This window comes from Pan troglodytes, chromosome 4 (assembly GCF_028858775.2).
Source record: "Pan troglodytes isolate AG18354 chromosome 4, NHGRI_mPanTro3-v2.0_pri, whole genome shotgun sequence".
Taxonomy (NCBI): domain Eukaryota; kingdom Metazoa; phylum Chordata; class Mammalia; order Primates; family Hominidae; genus Pan; species Pan troglodytes.
The window spans coordinates 49,665,050-49,680,693 of NC_072402.2; the positions used below are offsets into that span (position 1 = coordinate 49,665,050).

Consider the following 15,644-nt stretch of genomic DNA (forward strand, 5'->3'; position numbering starts at 1 on the left):
ATCTTCTACTTTTCTGCAAAATTTAATGCCCACATATTCAACAGCTAAAAATACACACATTATCATAGCTACTGAATGAGATGAGTTTTGGGGAAAATTTATAAGTTCCTATAGAATATCATCATAGGCATTCTGAGGGCTGCAGAGTATGTTAGCATTTAGATATTTTATCTCTTTTTAGAGTAGAGATTATAGAATTAAGCTCTTCAAACAATGTTAACAGATAAAGTATCCCTTGATTTTAAACCTTACTCATTAAAAATAGTCCATTGTTTATTCATTCTTATTGTATTTGCTTATTAATAAGAAAACAGATTACTGTAAAAATATTGAAAAATAGAAGTAAAATAACTATTATCCTACCACTCAGAATAACCACTGTTAATATTTTGGTAAATATACTTCCAGGTAGTATGTGTGTGTGTATGTATGTCTTTATATATCTGTATCTATATCTATCTATATCTACTATTGCATAAATATATCTCTCCACATGCTTATCTCCATATCTATCTATTTAATCTATATGATATGGTCTGGCTGTGTCCCTACCCAAATCTCAGCTTGAATGGTATCTCCCAGAATTCCCATGTGTTATGGGAGGGACCCAGTGGGAGGTAATTGAATCATGGGGGCTGGTCTTTACCATGCTATTCTCGTGATAGTGAGTAAGTCTCACAAGATCTGATGGATTTATCAGGGGTTTCCACTTTTTCTTCTTCCTCATTCTCTCTTGCCACCACCATGTAAGAACTGCCTTTCACCCTCTGCCATGATTGTGAGACCTCCTCAGCCAGGTGGAACTATAAGTCAAATTAAACCTCCTTTTTTTCCCCAGTTTTGGGTATGTTTTTATCAGCAGTGCGAAAATGGACTAATAAATACACTATAGCTTAAAAGTAAACCCTATCTTTTTTTTTTTTTAAGAGATAGAGTCTCACTCTGTCACCCAGGCTGGAGTGCAATGGTACAATCATGGCTCACTACAGCGTCGACCTACTGGGCTCAAGCGATCCTCATGCCTTAGCCTCCCAAGTAGCTGGGACCACAGATGCATACCACCTTGCCAAACTATTTTTTTTTTTTTTTCTGTAGAGATGGGGGTCTCCCTAGGCTGCCTAGGCTGGTTTCAAACTCCTGGGCTCAAGAGATCCTCCCATCTTGGCCTCCCAAAGTCCTGGGATTACAAGAGTGACTCACCATGCCTGGCCCTTACTAATTTTTAATGATGGATGTTTGCATACTTGGAAATGTCTTTTTTAAAAGCACAAAGAAAAATGAAAACAAAAAAGACTTCTAAATGGAATGAAATTTTAAAATTTCCTAGAAAATTATACTAGACCTGGATCTTTCTCCCTGAGTTACAAGTGGCAAGGCAGTTTGTTTTTAAGCCAATCAATGAGCTACTGGCATTTGCTCAAAGAGGGGAGACTGTGGCAAACAAAAAACATCCTCTTGGCTATTTTTAGCTTCTTCTATATTTAAGATTAGACTTTCTCCTGCTTTATTATAAAGGCTAGAGAAGACACTGGGCAGAAAAAAAATCACAAAAATAATGGGACACATTTGTTATAGTGTGAAGAAGATAGGATCTGCATGGAGGCATTTTGATTGGCATCTGCAGGGGAATTATTCAGTTATGGCTTTTCCTGAAGGAACGAATGGCCAACTACTTCCAGGAATGCTCTTTCAGCACAGCGAGAGCCTTCCCAGAATGTAGAAGCTATGCTGAAGGAGCCCAATCTTGGCATACTCTGTTTATGCATATCTAACACAAGAGTCTCCCAACTGGGCCCTGTGCCTCTAGTCCTGTCCTGTATCCAGTCTAATCTCCACATTGCAGCCCAGTTAGAGAGATCTTCCTAAAATGAAAGTGAGATCATATCACTTCCTTCTGTCAATGGTTCCCCATGGCCTTTAGGATAAATTCTAAACTCCTTAACATGGTTTAAAAATACCTTGTACGAACTTACTTTTGCTTACCTCTTCAGCCTCATCTTTCTCCTTCTCTTAGTTTATGTTACAGTCATATTTAGTATCTTTTAGTTCTTTGCAAAGAGGTTGAAGACTTTTCATGTATGCACTGTTCCTTTTGTCTAGCCATGCTCTGCCTCTACCTGGCTGTCTCCTACACAACCTTTGAAGTTCAGCTGACAAATCATTTCCTTAGGAAGGCCTTCCCAGATTCTTAAGCCATGTAAGGCCCCTCTGTTATTCATCTACATGGCTTCCTGTACCTACCCTTTCATAATGCTCACCCCCTTTCACTGGTATTACTTGTTTAGCTCTTTTCCCTGATAGATCAGAGAGAGCAGGGATGTGTTCATGTGTTGACTGCCAAATACAGTGATTAGTACACGGCAGGTTCTTAATAATTATTTGCTACAAGGGAGTGGGGGGAGGGGGACGGAATGAATGAATGAGTCATCCTTAGTATCTCTGGTAGTATAGTCACTATGGTTGCTATTTAGAAGACTTTGTGATTTCATGAAAACAAGTTAATAATGTACTTTTTCTTAATGAAATTAAGAAATTATCCAGACAGGTTTGGGCTTTTTAATTTACTTTTACTTTGCCTGTTTTATTTATACAACTAAAATGGTGTGTCCATATATATATAAGGCAGTTTGTTTATATCCATATATATTAATATATGTCTATCTGTATAAACATATATATGGCAGCACCAAAAATAAATGATTTCAGTCTGCCCTCTAACTTTTCAACATGAAGGGCTGCTTCAGAGATTTGTTTTATCAAGTGTCAAGTACTGCATGGCACATAGTGCTGACTCCCAAATTGTTGAGCTAGCTTCCTATCTCTTTTCATTCTTGATTTCTGACAACTTCTTAATATTACTACCTAAAGATTCAGGAATTACTTGTACTAATGAATAGAAGTCAGCTAGCAGACCAAATGACTTATTTCCAGACAGTGTACAATTTCAAGCTAGGCTGGCTAGTCAGCATGCGAGATGTCGGGCTGGAAGAGACTCTCTCATCATTTATAATCACCACTTCTTCATTTCATAATATTCACTACACAGAGGTTCCACCTGGGTTTCTGAGGATACGTGGCTTTATGAGGTTCCTGTGCTTACTATGGGAGTACCAGGTTGAAACGTGGAAGTTCCAGGCTTTTTCACCACCAATGTCTGGAAAGAACTCCAGAGTCTGAATCTTTATGAGAGTGGCCAATGTCCACCCTATATAAATATATTCTTTTTTATTTTTAAGAGGTAGTGCTTCTCCTGATATATAATCAAATTAGGCTCCATTTAGAAACACTTAAAAACAATAAAAAGACAATAAGTTCTGTATGGATTTGGGTTTTTGAAGTTACCTGATCTTCCCGGGAAGTTCCCTTCTTTGACTGTTGCTTCCTCAAAGCTTCATACTTTTGCTTTTCTCTTCTGTATTCGGCAACAGCACCATCTGGAGGGGCTTCTTCCTCTAAAGAATAGTAGAATATTTTTAGAATAAGTAGTAAAATAGCTCTGTGGATTCATAGCAATGTTTATGCTCCTGTTGCTGAAGAGGAGGTTGGCACTTGGGCTTGCTTTTTCGCCATTTAATTTCAAATGAAAACCTGTAAGCCCCACCAGCTCTGTAACTACTTCCTAAATTAGAATGTGACTGATGCTAATTTATGAGTCGATATACATATATTTACTATACACTGCACTATTGTAATTGTTCTTCTCACATGTCCTTATTTAAGTTGATTATAAAATCATCTATCTCACTTTTAAAATAATTAAGGTTTTCCTAAAATTCAGCAATACCATTTTACATTTTTTCCTTGCCTTAGAAGATATAACCTTTCAAATATTGGTTGATATTCCAATTACCTGCCACTTTTGTTCCCCAGTTATAACAATAACAACCTTCAATTTAATGGCATCATAGAAAATAAATATGTCTAACAAATAAGTCAAAACAGTTAGCAAAAGCAGACAAAAATAATCTTTACTGAATTAGAAATTAGAAAACAAATCTATAGGTTTGAACCTGCAATAATTCTATGTGAAGATTAGTTAACATCTGGGTTCATAAAACACAGTTTTGCCTCAAAAACAAACAAGCCAACAAACCCAACTAGTAACATTTTATAATACCTTACATGTGTAAATATCAATGAAATTTGTGACTAAAGCACACACACACACACACACACAAACACACTCCCTCTCTCTCTCTCTCTTCTCTTTGGCTGGAAGACAAACGATAAGCCAGATGTAATCAAGAATGCTAGTAATCTGTCTACCAAAGCTTTAGTCTGTTAGTTGTCTCTTTGTTATCTAGCTTGAGGAACATCATGAATATGCAATCTATTAACAATCAGCCATTTTGTTCAAGAGATTTTCTGGTCAAAAAAAAAAATTTGAACTAAGAAACAAGTTATCTTTTTGTGGTTACCTAATATGATTTTGGTAGAACTTGGAAGGAGAGTCCTGGTTTCAAAACTGACAGCTGCAAACATTAAAAACTGAGCACATTAAGGAAAAATGAACCATTAAATACAGAAATAATATCTGAGGCACACATGCCTAGTAAAGACTAGTATAAAGAGTATGCCATCACGACTGGTATACATGAAGTGATTCTTATAGTAGGTTTAAAAATTACTTTCGGCCGGGCGTGGTGGCTCACGCCTGTAATCCCAGCACTTTTGGAGGCCGAGGTGGGCAGATCACGAGGTCAGGAGATCGAGACCATTCTGGCTAGCACGGTGAAACCCCATCTCTACTAAAAATACAAAAAATTAGCCGGGCGTGGTGGCGGGCGCCTGTAGTCCCAGCTACTGGAGAGGCTGAGGCAGGAGAATGGCGTGAACCCGGGAGGCGGAGCTTGCAGTGAGCCGAGATCGCGCCACTGCACTCCAGCCTGGGCGACAGAGCGAGACTCTGTCTCAAAAAAAAAAAAAAAAAAAAAAATTACTTTCATATTTTTCTACTGAATTACATCTTTGAATACCTCTCTTCTTCTTATCCTACAGTAGTTAGATTTGCATTGTCCTGGGATAAAGAGCAAGCACTTTAAGATGACTTAGGATCCCTACATGAGGCAGTTAATGCTTTGCTTTCCAGTTACGTCTCTCAAGAGACAACTCCTTTGCCGTATCCACCTTCATGTGCTTTCACTTGGCTGATAACTAGTATTCTTAAACCCTGCTCTCTTGACCAACCATCCGCCTTTGCACATGCTTTTCTTCCTTCAGGGATACTGCAAATACTTCATCTCTCCATTCTTGTTAATTCTCCTTGCTTAATTCCGGCTCCTCCTTTAGGTCTCAGCTTGGTTGGCACTTCAGTGAGCCTTTTCTGATTCCGTTCTTGAAGTCTGGTTTAGATGTCTCTCCTTTGAGCTTCCAAAGCACCCTTTAGCACTTATCACACTTTATGGCGATTTCCTGTTTACTCTTCTTTAAACTCACTAGACATTAACTCCTTGAGGACAAATCATATTTGTCCTCATTTTTTTTTCTTATTTCATTTCATGTCCTCATTTCATTTTCTTAAGTGTATCTTTCAAAGATACACTTAGGACAGTGCTTGGCAAGTGATTCAATAAATAGTCAAATAAATGAAGTAATAATGTAATTGGAGAAGGGGAAAATAAGAAGGTGTAGGGTAATTTGCCCTCTTCCCCTCGCCAGCCTCAGTTATAGTTAGCATTTGCCATGCACCTGGAATCTCCTGTTCCATTGCATTTAGGGAGTCAATAATTATTTTCTGCCATTTCCTAGGGCAGAAGTTTGTAAAATTCTAAGGAAAATTGTGATGGGTATCAGTAGAACTGTTTAATGTTTTTATGGTTAAAAAAATGCAAAAGAGAAAGGACAAGTTCTTTGCTTACATTTTCAGCTAAAAAAGATTGAAAACCTTTATGTGTGGTAAGAATTTTGCAATAAATGGAAAAGATATAGATGAATTCTGCTATCTCATGTCATAGGTAAGTTAAGCTTACAACTTTCAAAACAGATTCAGCATTGCTTATTTTAATGTTTCACACGCATCTTCTTGAACACGGTCCCTTTTAGCAAGGACCAACCACTTAATTTCACTTATTAGGAATGTGAAGGAAGTAGGAAAATGTTTAAAAAGTGCTATAAAGAAGCCTTACAAATCAATTTTAAAAAGTCAAGGATAGGTACATTTAAGTATATAATAAAGCATGGAAATTCTGTAGCTATGTTGTTTATAATACTAAATGGCCTTTTAATAACTTAGAAATAGCAGTCACCTCATTAAGGAAACTAAATGCATGAAATGATAGAATTTTTAAAAACAGCTGTATTGAGGTAGGCGTTACATATAGTAAAACTCACTAATTTTGTATATAAAATGTGATGACTTTTGGTATTGTATAGAGCATATAACTTCCACTGCAATCAAGATCTAGAAAAGTTCCACATACCATACAAAGTGTCCAAATGTCTGTTACGGTCAGTTTTCTTTTTCTGGCAACGAGGCATCAGCGATCTGCTTTCTGGCACCACATTTTTGCCATTACTAGAAACTCATACAAATGGGATCATACAGTATGTAGTTTTTTATGTCTGGCTTATTTTGGTGAGCAACTATTGTTGAGATTCATCCATGTTCCTTTGCATAACTGAATAGTATTTCATAGCATGGATATACTCTAACTTGTTTATTTTGAGTTGCTTACCGTTTTTGGCTACTACAAATAATGCCTCTTTAAACATTTACACACACAAGTTTGTTTGCAAACATATATTTTCATTTCTTGGGGGTAAATACCTAGGAGTGGGATTGCTGAGTCAAGTGATAAGTGTATGTTTAATTTTATATGATACTGCCATACTGTTTTACAAATGGCCGCACCATTTTGGCTGCATCATTCCTCTCACAATATAGGAGAGTTTGAGTTGCTCCATATCTCCAAATATATCGGTATTGTCATTTAACTGAATATTTTAGAGAGTGTGAAATAGTATTTTGTGGTTTCTAGTGTTACTTTTCTGATGACAAGTGATATTACATTTTGTATGTACTTGTTGGCCATTTATGTATCTTCTTTTCAAATCTTTTGTCTATTAATTTTTTTGTCTTATTAATGAGTTGTAAGAGTTTTCTTATATATTCTGGATACAAGTCCTTTGTCAAATATATATTTTGTAAATGATTTATCTCAGTCTGATTTCCCTTTTCATTTTCTTAAGTATATCTTTCAAAGAGCAAAAGTTAAAATTAGATGAACAGCATTTTATCAATATTTAAATTTCATATCACACTTTTTGTGTCTTATCTAAAAAATCCTTATTTTCCTCATGGTCTCAAAAGTTTTTTTCTAATGCTTTCTCTTAGTAATATAAAATTTTAGCTTTTCTGTTAAGATATATAATTTATTTCAAGTTGATTTTTATATATGGCATAAGGTAAGGGTTGAGATTTTTTTTCTATACAGACATCAATTGTTCCAATATTATATGTTAAAAAGGCTTTCTTACCTCCAGTGAATGACCTTGGCACCTTTCTTGAAAATCAATTGACCATATATGTATATCTATTTCTATACACTCTCTTCTGTTCCATTAATCTATGTCTCTGCTTGTGCCAGTAGTATACTGTCTTGATTACTGCAGGTTTATAGTAAGTCTTGAATCAGTTAGTGTAAGCCCTCTTTGTCTTCTTTTTCACAACTATTTTGGTGGTTTTTGTTCCTTTGCCTTTCCATATAAATTTTAAAATCAGCTTGACAATTTCTTCAAATAAGTCAGGTAGGATTTTGACAGTAGCTGCATTGAATGTATAAATTAATTTGGGGAGAACTGCAATCTTAACAATAGTGAATCTATCAAGGTTTTACTGACTTAACCTGCCATGTTGAGGTCTGTAATACATCCTTTTGGTTCCAACCATCATGTACAGTCATGGTGCTGGTGTGAGATAGGAGTGAGGAGTGGCTATTTACTATCATCTTTGTGACTATCTCAGGATTAGTATTTCAGAAATAGGAACGTTTTGAAACAAGTATGGGTAATTGTAAAAATGACTGGCTGATATACTAGAAGCAATAACATGAAATAGCAAATAGAAATAAGCAGTTTTCATAGAATGGAGAGCAAACAGCAGTACCTCTCTTCCACCAAAATGTCATGGGAATGTAAAAAAAAAGAAGATATGTGCAATGTAATTAATTCTCACATCAAGACTCACTGAACAAACCAATGAACAACTTCCAATCCAGAAAGGTTAGTTGGTCAAAAAGTATTTTTAAAACAAACAAAAATTTTTATTATGGAAAAATTTCAACACAAATATGGAGAGAATGGTATAATGAAGCCTCTTTAGTCATCACCTATTATCAATAGCATCAACTTATGGACAATCTTATTTAACTCACAAGATATTCTTAAGACATTAAAACTAGCACTCAGACAGTAACCTAAAGCACACGCATTTCCTCTAGTAGGTAAAAAAGAAAGAATATGTGCTCTCAGTTTCCAGTATAGGAGATGCCAGTGAGCATGGCATCTTTAGAGCATAGACTTTGGGTGAGACTGATCTGAATCCTGGTTCCACAATTTACTATATGTGTGAGATAGGGATACACTATGTCATCTTTTTGTGCCTCAGTTTCTTCAGCTATAAACTGGGGATGATAATATCTACCTCACTTGCTGTTGTGAGGATTAAATAAAATACTGTCTGACACGTGGCAAACACCTAACAAACTATTATTACTATCTCATTCAGATTACATTATGAAAGTATCAAAATATACACTCACACTGACTGTACAACTATGTGCTAACTCTATATGTTTTTCTTTGTTATAACTGATAAGCTTTCAAAGGATATCACAGACTCTTGCACAAGTCAAGCTTGTTTTTCTTTCTCTTTCCCTCTCCATACAAATACATTTCTTTCATATTATGGAATTTTTTACATTGATGGAGGGAAAAGGGAAACTTTTTTTTTTTTGCTAGATTATGAAGCTATACACATTCTAAAAGTGGTTATAAGGATTTTCCAGTTGAGATGCTCTTAGACATGTTAGCATTTTTATTTTACTTCCTCCTGCATTTCTCACATTTTAACCTATATTGAAAAGCTAATTAAGACAACTTTAATGTATGTATCAGTTTATTTCATTAGTATTTATGAAACCAAACACTCTTTTTATATTTTCTAGCCATGATAATGAAAACACAGGCATGTAGTTCAAATCCTCCTGAATGTATTTGCCCTGATAATATCTTAATATTGTAGCATTAGTCATTCTTCTTAATGTATAGTCATAACCAGCTTCATAAATGTTTTGTATAAGGCAATTAGTGGTAGTGATGGCAAGCATCTAAAGAATGAATAAAATTCACCCGTAAATTGTAGGATCTGTTTGAAAATATCTGTTTGGTGATAGGATCTACATTTAAAATGACAAAGAAAAGACTTAATATTCTCTAACTGAAGTAAAAAATCGATTGCAAAACCAGTTTTGCTTTGAAAAATGCTAAGGAAATAGTTGGGTAAAATTTTACGGCTTTTCATTATTATTTAAATGATCCCAGATCAAATAAGTAAGGTAACTCTTGTTTCACAAGGTTTCAAACACATTTCAATACTATTTCCATCTACCCCTGTTTATTATATTCCATTCTTAATGAAGCTCCAGTTAAACAATTTTCAGCAGATGGACTGAGAATGAAACCAAACTCTAGAATGTTGTCTATGCCTCAATTGCTAACTCAACTGTCATCTGACAAAGTCTTGGACTACAATCTTATCCTTACTGCAGCTTTTGGTTTCCAAAGGGGGAAAGTGTATAAAAACTTGACTTTTTGTCCTCTGATTATGGGTGAGACCTTTTTGACTTCAACACAGCCAACTGTGTTGGATTTCGTAATAGAAGTTAAGAACTCAAACACTTGGTGCTTCAGGGCAGAATGGGTAAATCACAGGGTGTTCCCTATCATTATACAGCTGTAAATGCTCCGATACTGCTTTAAATAAAGAATGCTCTAAAGAGAGCGACAGCTTCTAAAGTTGTTGAGAAGTTATGTCTTTTATTTATTTATTTTTTTGAGACGGAGTTTTGCTTTTGTTGCCCAGGCTGGAGTGCAATGGCGCGATCTTGGCTCACTGCAACCTCCACTTCCCGGGTTCAAGTGATTCAGGAGTTGTTCTTTATCTGCAACTATCTTTGAGTTTTACTACTTGGATGTATTTTGAAGCTTTTAATTTGATTGTGGTTGTTAATCATTTAATACCAATTTGATTTTTTTAAAAGATATACTCAACAGAGCTAAGAAAAAATTCCACTGACTACCAACTATAGGTGGACTAACAAGAGTTGAGAAACAATTGAATTACATAAATTTGATATTAGGTCAGGGTAGATAGTTGGGCAACAAATATTATTTTAAGGGTTGTCTATTAATCTGCCTAATTCAGTGGTACACGATCTTACCACTGAAACATGTAGTATTTTAGCTTGGGCTAATTTTACCTTGTGATAATTTTCTCACAAACAGCTATAAAATAAAAGCAGATGTTCCCTAAAGTGCTGATGAAGGGCAACTTAGTGCTACTTTGTGTCTGTATGCCTGCATGTAGAATTAGTTGATCTGATAAAACTTCAAATTAAAATTCCATGTACTACTAAATGTTCTTTACTAAATTATTTTCTTTCAATGAAATAAAAGGGACAGACTGTATCTCATGGAAATGACATTTCATTCTAAAATTTTAAGATTTTCTAAAGTTAAATTCCACAAAATTAACTTAAAAATCTCAACTAATAGAATACTTAAAATCTTCCAAAAGCAATTTCCCTGTCTAAATAAATACTCAAAACTGCCTCAGAGTAAATGGGATTTCCTCTCAGACATATCATTTTGCTAATGAATTCCATCAATTCCATCCATAAGATAAAATGCCAAGACATGGCTGAAGGTGTTCACATAAATTCCAGGTGGAAAAGATTGATTTGGTAATTTTTTCTGTCCATCTACCAGTGCCAATTAAGAACTTAAAAAAGTAAATCACCTTTGCATCACAAATTACGATAATAACATTGAGTTCAGAAAGACTGATCCAATCCAGCCAACTGTTTAAGGTCAGAAAAGCTGGCCACTAATAGGTTTATAATGTAGACATATTACAGTCATTTATCAAAATGGAAAACATGTCAGGTAAATATAGAAACCCAGTCAAATTCATAGTGTTGTCATTTTTTTTTCCAGAAAGTCATAAATCTAAATAATCAAGTTCAGAAAAGACAAGGCAGTCATACCACCTCCTGTTATACCCACTGGCTGCTCCAGTTCTTGGTCTTTGGAGATTTTTAATTACCTGACTTAAGGATATCTTTCCCCTCCTCATGTTTTCATTTCTAGCCCAAACAAATAGGCAGACAGTTTGAGAATAGCTGTGACGTCTGCTGATGTTTCATTATATTTATCTGTGATACCATGATTAAGCCTGTTAAGATTCCACCTGGACTGCATGGAAACTGTAACTCAAACACTTTACAGGGTACACACAGCCAAATGCAATGACATTTGCCACAAAAACCCAACTATTTGAAAAATCTGGTCTTCTATTTCCTAACTTGGTGTATCATATTAGTATAAAGTACTTCTATTTATAGTATGATCAACTATGAATGGTCATAGTACGTTCATGTTTCATAATTTAATCATCAGCATACTCTGAGTAATTTCCTTAGCTCTGTATTTCAGTTCACTAATTCTCTGTTCAGTTGTATCTAATCAATATTTAAGCCATAAACTGGGTCATTGAATTTAATAACTATATTTTCTATTTCTAAATATTCCATATGGCTCTTTTACAAATCACCTACTCTTTTTTATTGCCTTAATTTTTTATTATGATTTTTTATTTCTTTAAAAAAATCTCTTTATTGGCCAGGCATGGTGGCTCATGCCTGTAATCTGAGCACTTTGGGAGGCCGAGGCGGGCTGATTGCCTGAGCTCAGAAGTTTGAAACCAGCCTGGGCAACATGGCAAAACCTTATCTCTACTAAAAATACAAAAAAAAATTAGCTGGGTGTGGTGGTGGCAGGCGCCTGTAATCCCAGCTACTCAGGAGGCTGAGGCAGGAGAATTGCTTGAACTCAGGAGGTGGAGGTTGTAGTGAGCCGAGACTGTGCCACTGCACTCCAGCCTGGGCAACAGAGAGAGACTCTGTCTCACAAAATAGAAACTCTTTATTTAAAATGAAGTTATTATGTTCTATCACTCAGATTGTTCTTGGGGATTGTTCTGTTCTGTCTTCTGACCCTCTCTCTAGGGTGGTCATTTATTTATGTGTTTTCTAATCTTTTATTGTGAGTTTATTTTCAGCTAGGACTGCATCTCCATCACACTCCATAGGAATCCTAGGCACCAAGATTGTTCAAGTATTCCTATAGAGAGGTTTTGCATTGGTTTCTACCAGACAATCAAGGGGTTCCATTGGTCCAGAGCCATTTTTTCCCATTATTTTCTTGACTTAGGAATCCTATACCATATAAATAGCATATATTCAGACTTTATATTTATGCCTGGTAGAGGTTTAGAGTTTTGGCTTTTTCATAAGAGTCTTTCATTTTTTCTGCCACACAGAGTTCTGAAAAATGGCAAGCTTCTTTGTGGCATTCCTGACCAGGTAGACAGATTTTTAGTTCCTACCTCTCTAACTCAAGGCCATATCTTCCATCCAAATGTGAGATTAAAACCCTAGCTTCTAGATATTAGAGCCTCCATTTGGGTCCAAAATCCACTTGGGCCACTGTAGTATTGGCTTACTCAATGTCTGGTTATGCCTTCCTTTTGTTTCTGGTACTTATGATTTTCCTTTTCTTTCTTTCTTACCTTCTTTTCTCTCTTCCTCAAGCCTAGCTAAGTATTTAAATTGGGCTGGATCATATTTTATCCAGCATTTCTATAGATTTGTAGGGGAAGAAAGTTTTGTGTTAGCTCAGTCCATGTTGCCAGAACAGGAAGTAGCACATCCATTTCTCATGTGCTTGAATCCTCCTGAATAAACAAAAATTCAGTAAGTGACTAGATGATATTAGTGATATAAAACTGGCTAATAAAATACACAAGACATTTAAAATAATTCTGTTTTTCTAATACAGAGTGCTCTACTTTTACTTTTCTTATAAATCTCAATGTACACTGGATGATTCATAAACAATAATGATGCATTATAATGACTATTCATCATTACCTGAAATTTCTATGAAATACATGCTAAACAGATAGTAATGAAGGATGGAATTAAAAAAGAATACCTACTAAGAACTTACTATATGTCAAGCACTATGCTAGGGTGTTTTGATTATCTATGAGGAAAGTATCAATAAACCTATTTTACAAATGAGGAAAGAGGATATGACCAAAATTAGAATATAGTAAAGCTGGGATATGAGCTGAGGTCTGTATGATACAAAGGTCCACACTGTGTCCTACTGTCTTCAATTAAAACTTCAATTCATAATTACACAGTGTCTTCTGTGTGCCTCTTATGCTAAGAGATGCTTTGAAAGAAATGTAAAACATATGATACAGGCTTTTCATTCCAGAAATTAAAGGGTAAAATGAACTTAACATACATGCAAAATATCACTTACAATGTAAGTATCAAAATGTGGATTCACGGATATAATACAAGCAACTTGGGGACTTAAAGATTACCTATGCTATGGCATTAAAATAAAATTTTAAAAAATATATTAGTTATGTATGAGATAAAAATAGGAGAGAGAGATATATATATGAAAGGGCTTGGGAAGGAAATGTCCAACATCACTATAACCATCAGTTTACTAGAGCACAAGAGCTAGGAAGTAGCTTGAGGATCTTCTAATCTAACTTCCTGTTGATAGATGAAGCAACTAAGGACCAGGTAAGTGACATTACTTAGCTAGTGTCTCATGTGAGTTGTCAGCAGAGCCTGGGCTAAAACTTGTATTCCAACTCTTAGTTTGTAAGACTGCAAGTTAAGTACTGCACATTTGTTCCTGCATGTTATAAAGAATGTCCCTTATCCTTTCCCTAGGAGCTAGTTAGAAACTTAATCTTCAATCCACTTGAATCTCTTCATTGGCTACCTACCTAATGAACCAATGTTATCTATCCACAGCTTTCACTGTATAGATTAAAAGAGCTTATACTTATACCCTCTGTTGTCTCAGGACCAGAGTCAAGGAGCTATCAGCTCTAAGTAGCTGCAAATTCATTCATTTAAAAAAAAAACAGTGTATTGAGCTGGGTGTAGTGGTGCAGGCGTGTAGTCACAGCTACTCAGGAGGCTGAGGTGGGAGGATCACTTGGGCCTAGGAGTTCAAAGCCAGCCTGAACAACATAGCGAGACAATCTCTTAAAAAAAAAAAAAAAGTGTACTGAGTGGCTATTCTGTGACAGCAACTGTTAATAAGCCTGCTTATAAATGATTTTAAATGTCTCTGGATTTACTATTTCAAGAAAATTTTTGCTAACTAAATAAAGGTGATGTGGTAATAACAGTAAACATCATTTGATTAACAAAATAGACTTGATGGATATAAAAAATGTTAATGCTATTAATGTCTAGTTGTACCTCATACTTTCTGGAAAATACAAAGTCAATTTGTATTTTTTTTTAATATACCAGATCTTAAATTAATTCAAGGAAAAGTATCAGACTTGAAAATAGCTAACACGATGGCTAACATTTAACATTTCAATTACTTACTATATGCCAGACACTGGTAACTGAGTTACTTGTTTAATCCTCTAACAATTCTGTCAGGAAAATATGTCATGAACTTCATTTTGCCAATGAGAAAATGAAAGCAGGAAAAGGTTAAATAATTTATCACATGGATCATAAGCCTGGGGATATAAACCTATGTAGTCTGGCTCTAAAGTACAAGCTCTTAACCAGTTTGGTTGTTTCTTCTTCATGTTTGAGAAAAAAAAAAAATCCCTAGGAAAACAATTCCAATCTGACACAAAAATGCATCAGGTAACCAACTGGGTATATCCCAATGAAATAAAATCCTTCAAAAAAAGGCCCTAAACTCCCCCAGACCATAATATATGGTTTAATGGATAATGAGGGGAAAAAAAGACCAAACAGTGGGTTTACTCAGTTAAGTTCTACCTAGGAAGAATCCCTTATGGCTTTTTCTCGATTCTCCTTAATTAATCAAATTTTCCCCTCATTTGAACCTTCAAAACACTTCGTGGCTCCCAAGCACACCGTATCATAACTGCTTCTTTGTTTATATTGCCCTCCAGGCTGTAAACTCACATGGCAAGAACTGTGGCCTAGCATATGCCTTGCATATAGTATGTGCTAAATAAATAGTAGCTGAATGGACAAATAAACAGATAGATCATTTTTAGGTCCTGAATTACAACAGTGTCTACAGTCACCTTATTGCTTTTACTGAATGGAAAAGTTCCTGGAGGGACTTGTAGGGCCTTAGGGCCCTTAGCATACAAATACTTTTTCAATAGATGGTTGCCTAATTAAGTTGAGGTATAAGGGATTAGATAATTCCTGACACTTGTTAAATAAAGTTGAGAGGAGTTCATGAAGTCAGCTTTAAGGCAGTTACCCCTGATTAGGGCCACTGGGCACTAAGCTTTCTGGGTAAGAGTTGCAGCCATTCATTGT

At 35.4% G+C, this 15,644-nt stretch overlaps 1 protein-coding gene across 1 annotated transcript in view; it reads right to left on the bottom strand.

Moving 5' to 3' along the window:
• CWC27 (CWC27 spliceosome associated cyclophilin) overlaps positions 1-15,644 on the bottom strand; it is a 251,293-nt gene that overhangs the window by 43,074 nt on the left and 192,575 nt on the right. The window contains exon 12 of the mRNA XM_517739.8: positions 3,343-3,452. Within this exon, the coding sequence (XP_517739.3) occupies positions 3,343-3,452 (110 nt within the window). The remainder of the gene's footprint in view (positions 1-3,342; positions 3,453-15,644) is intronic.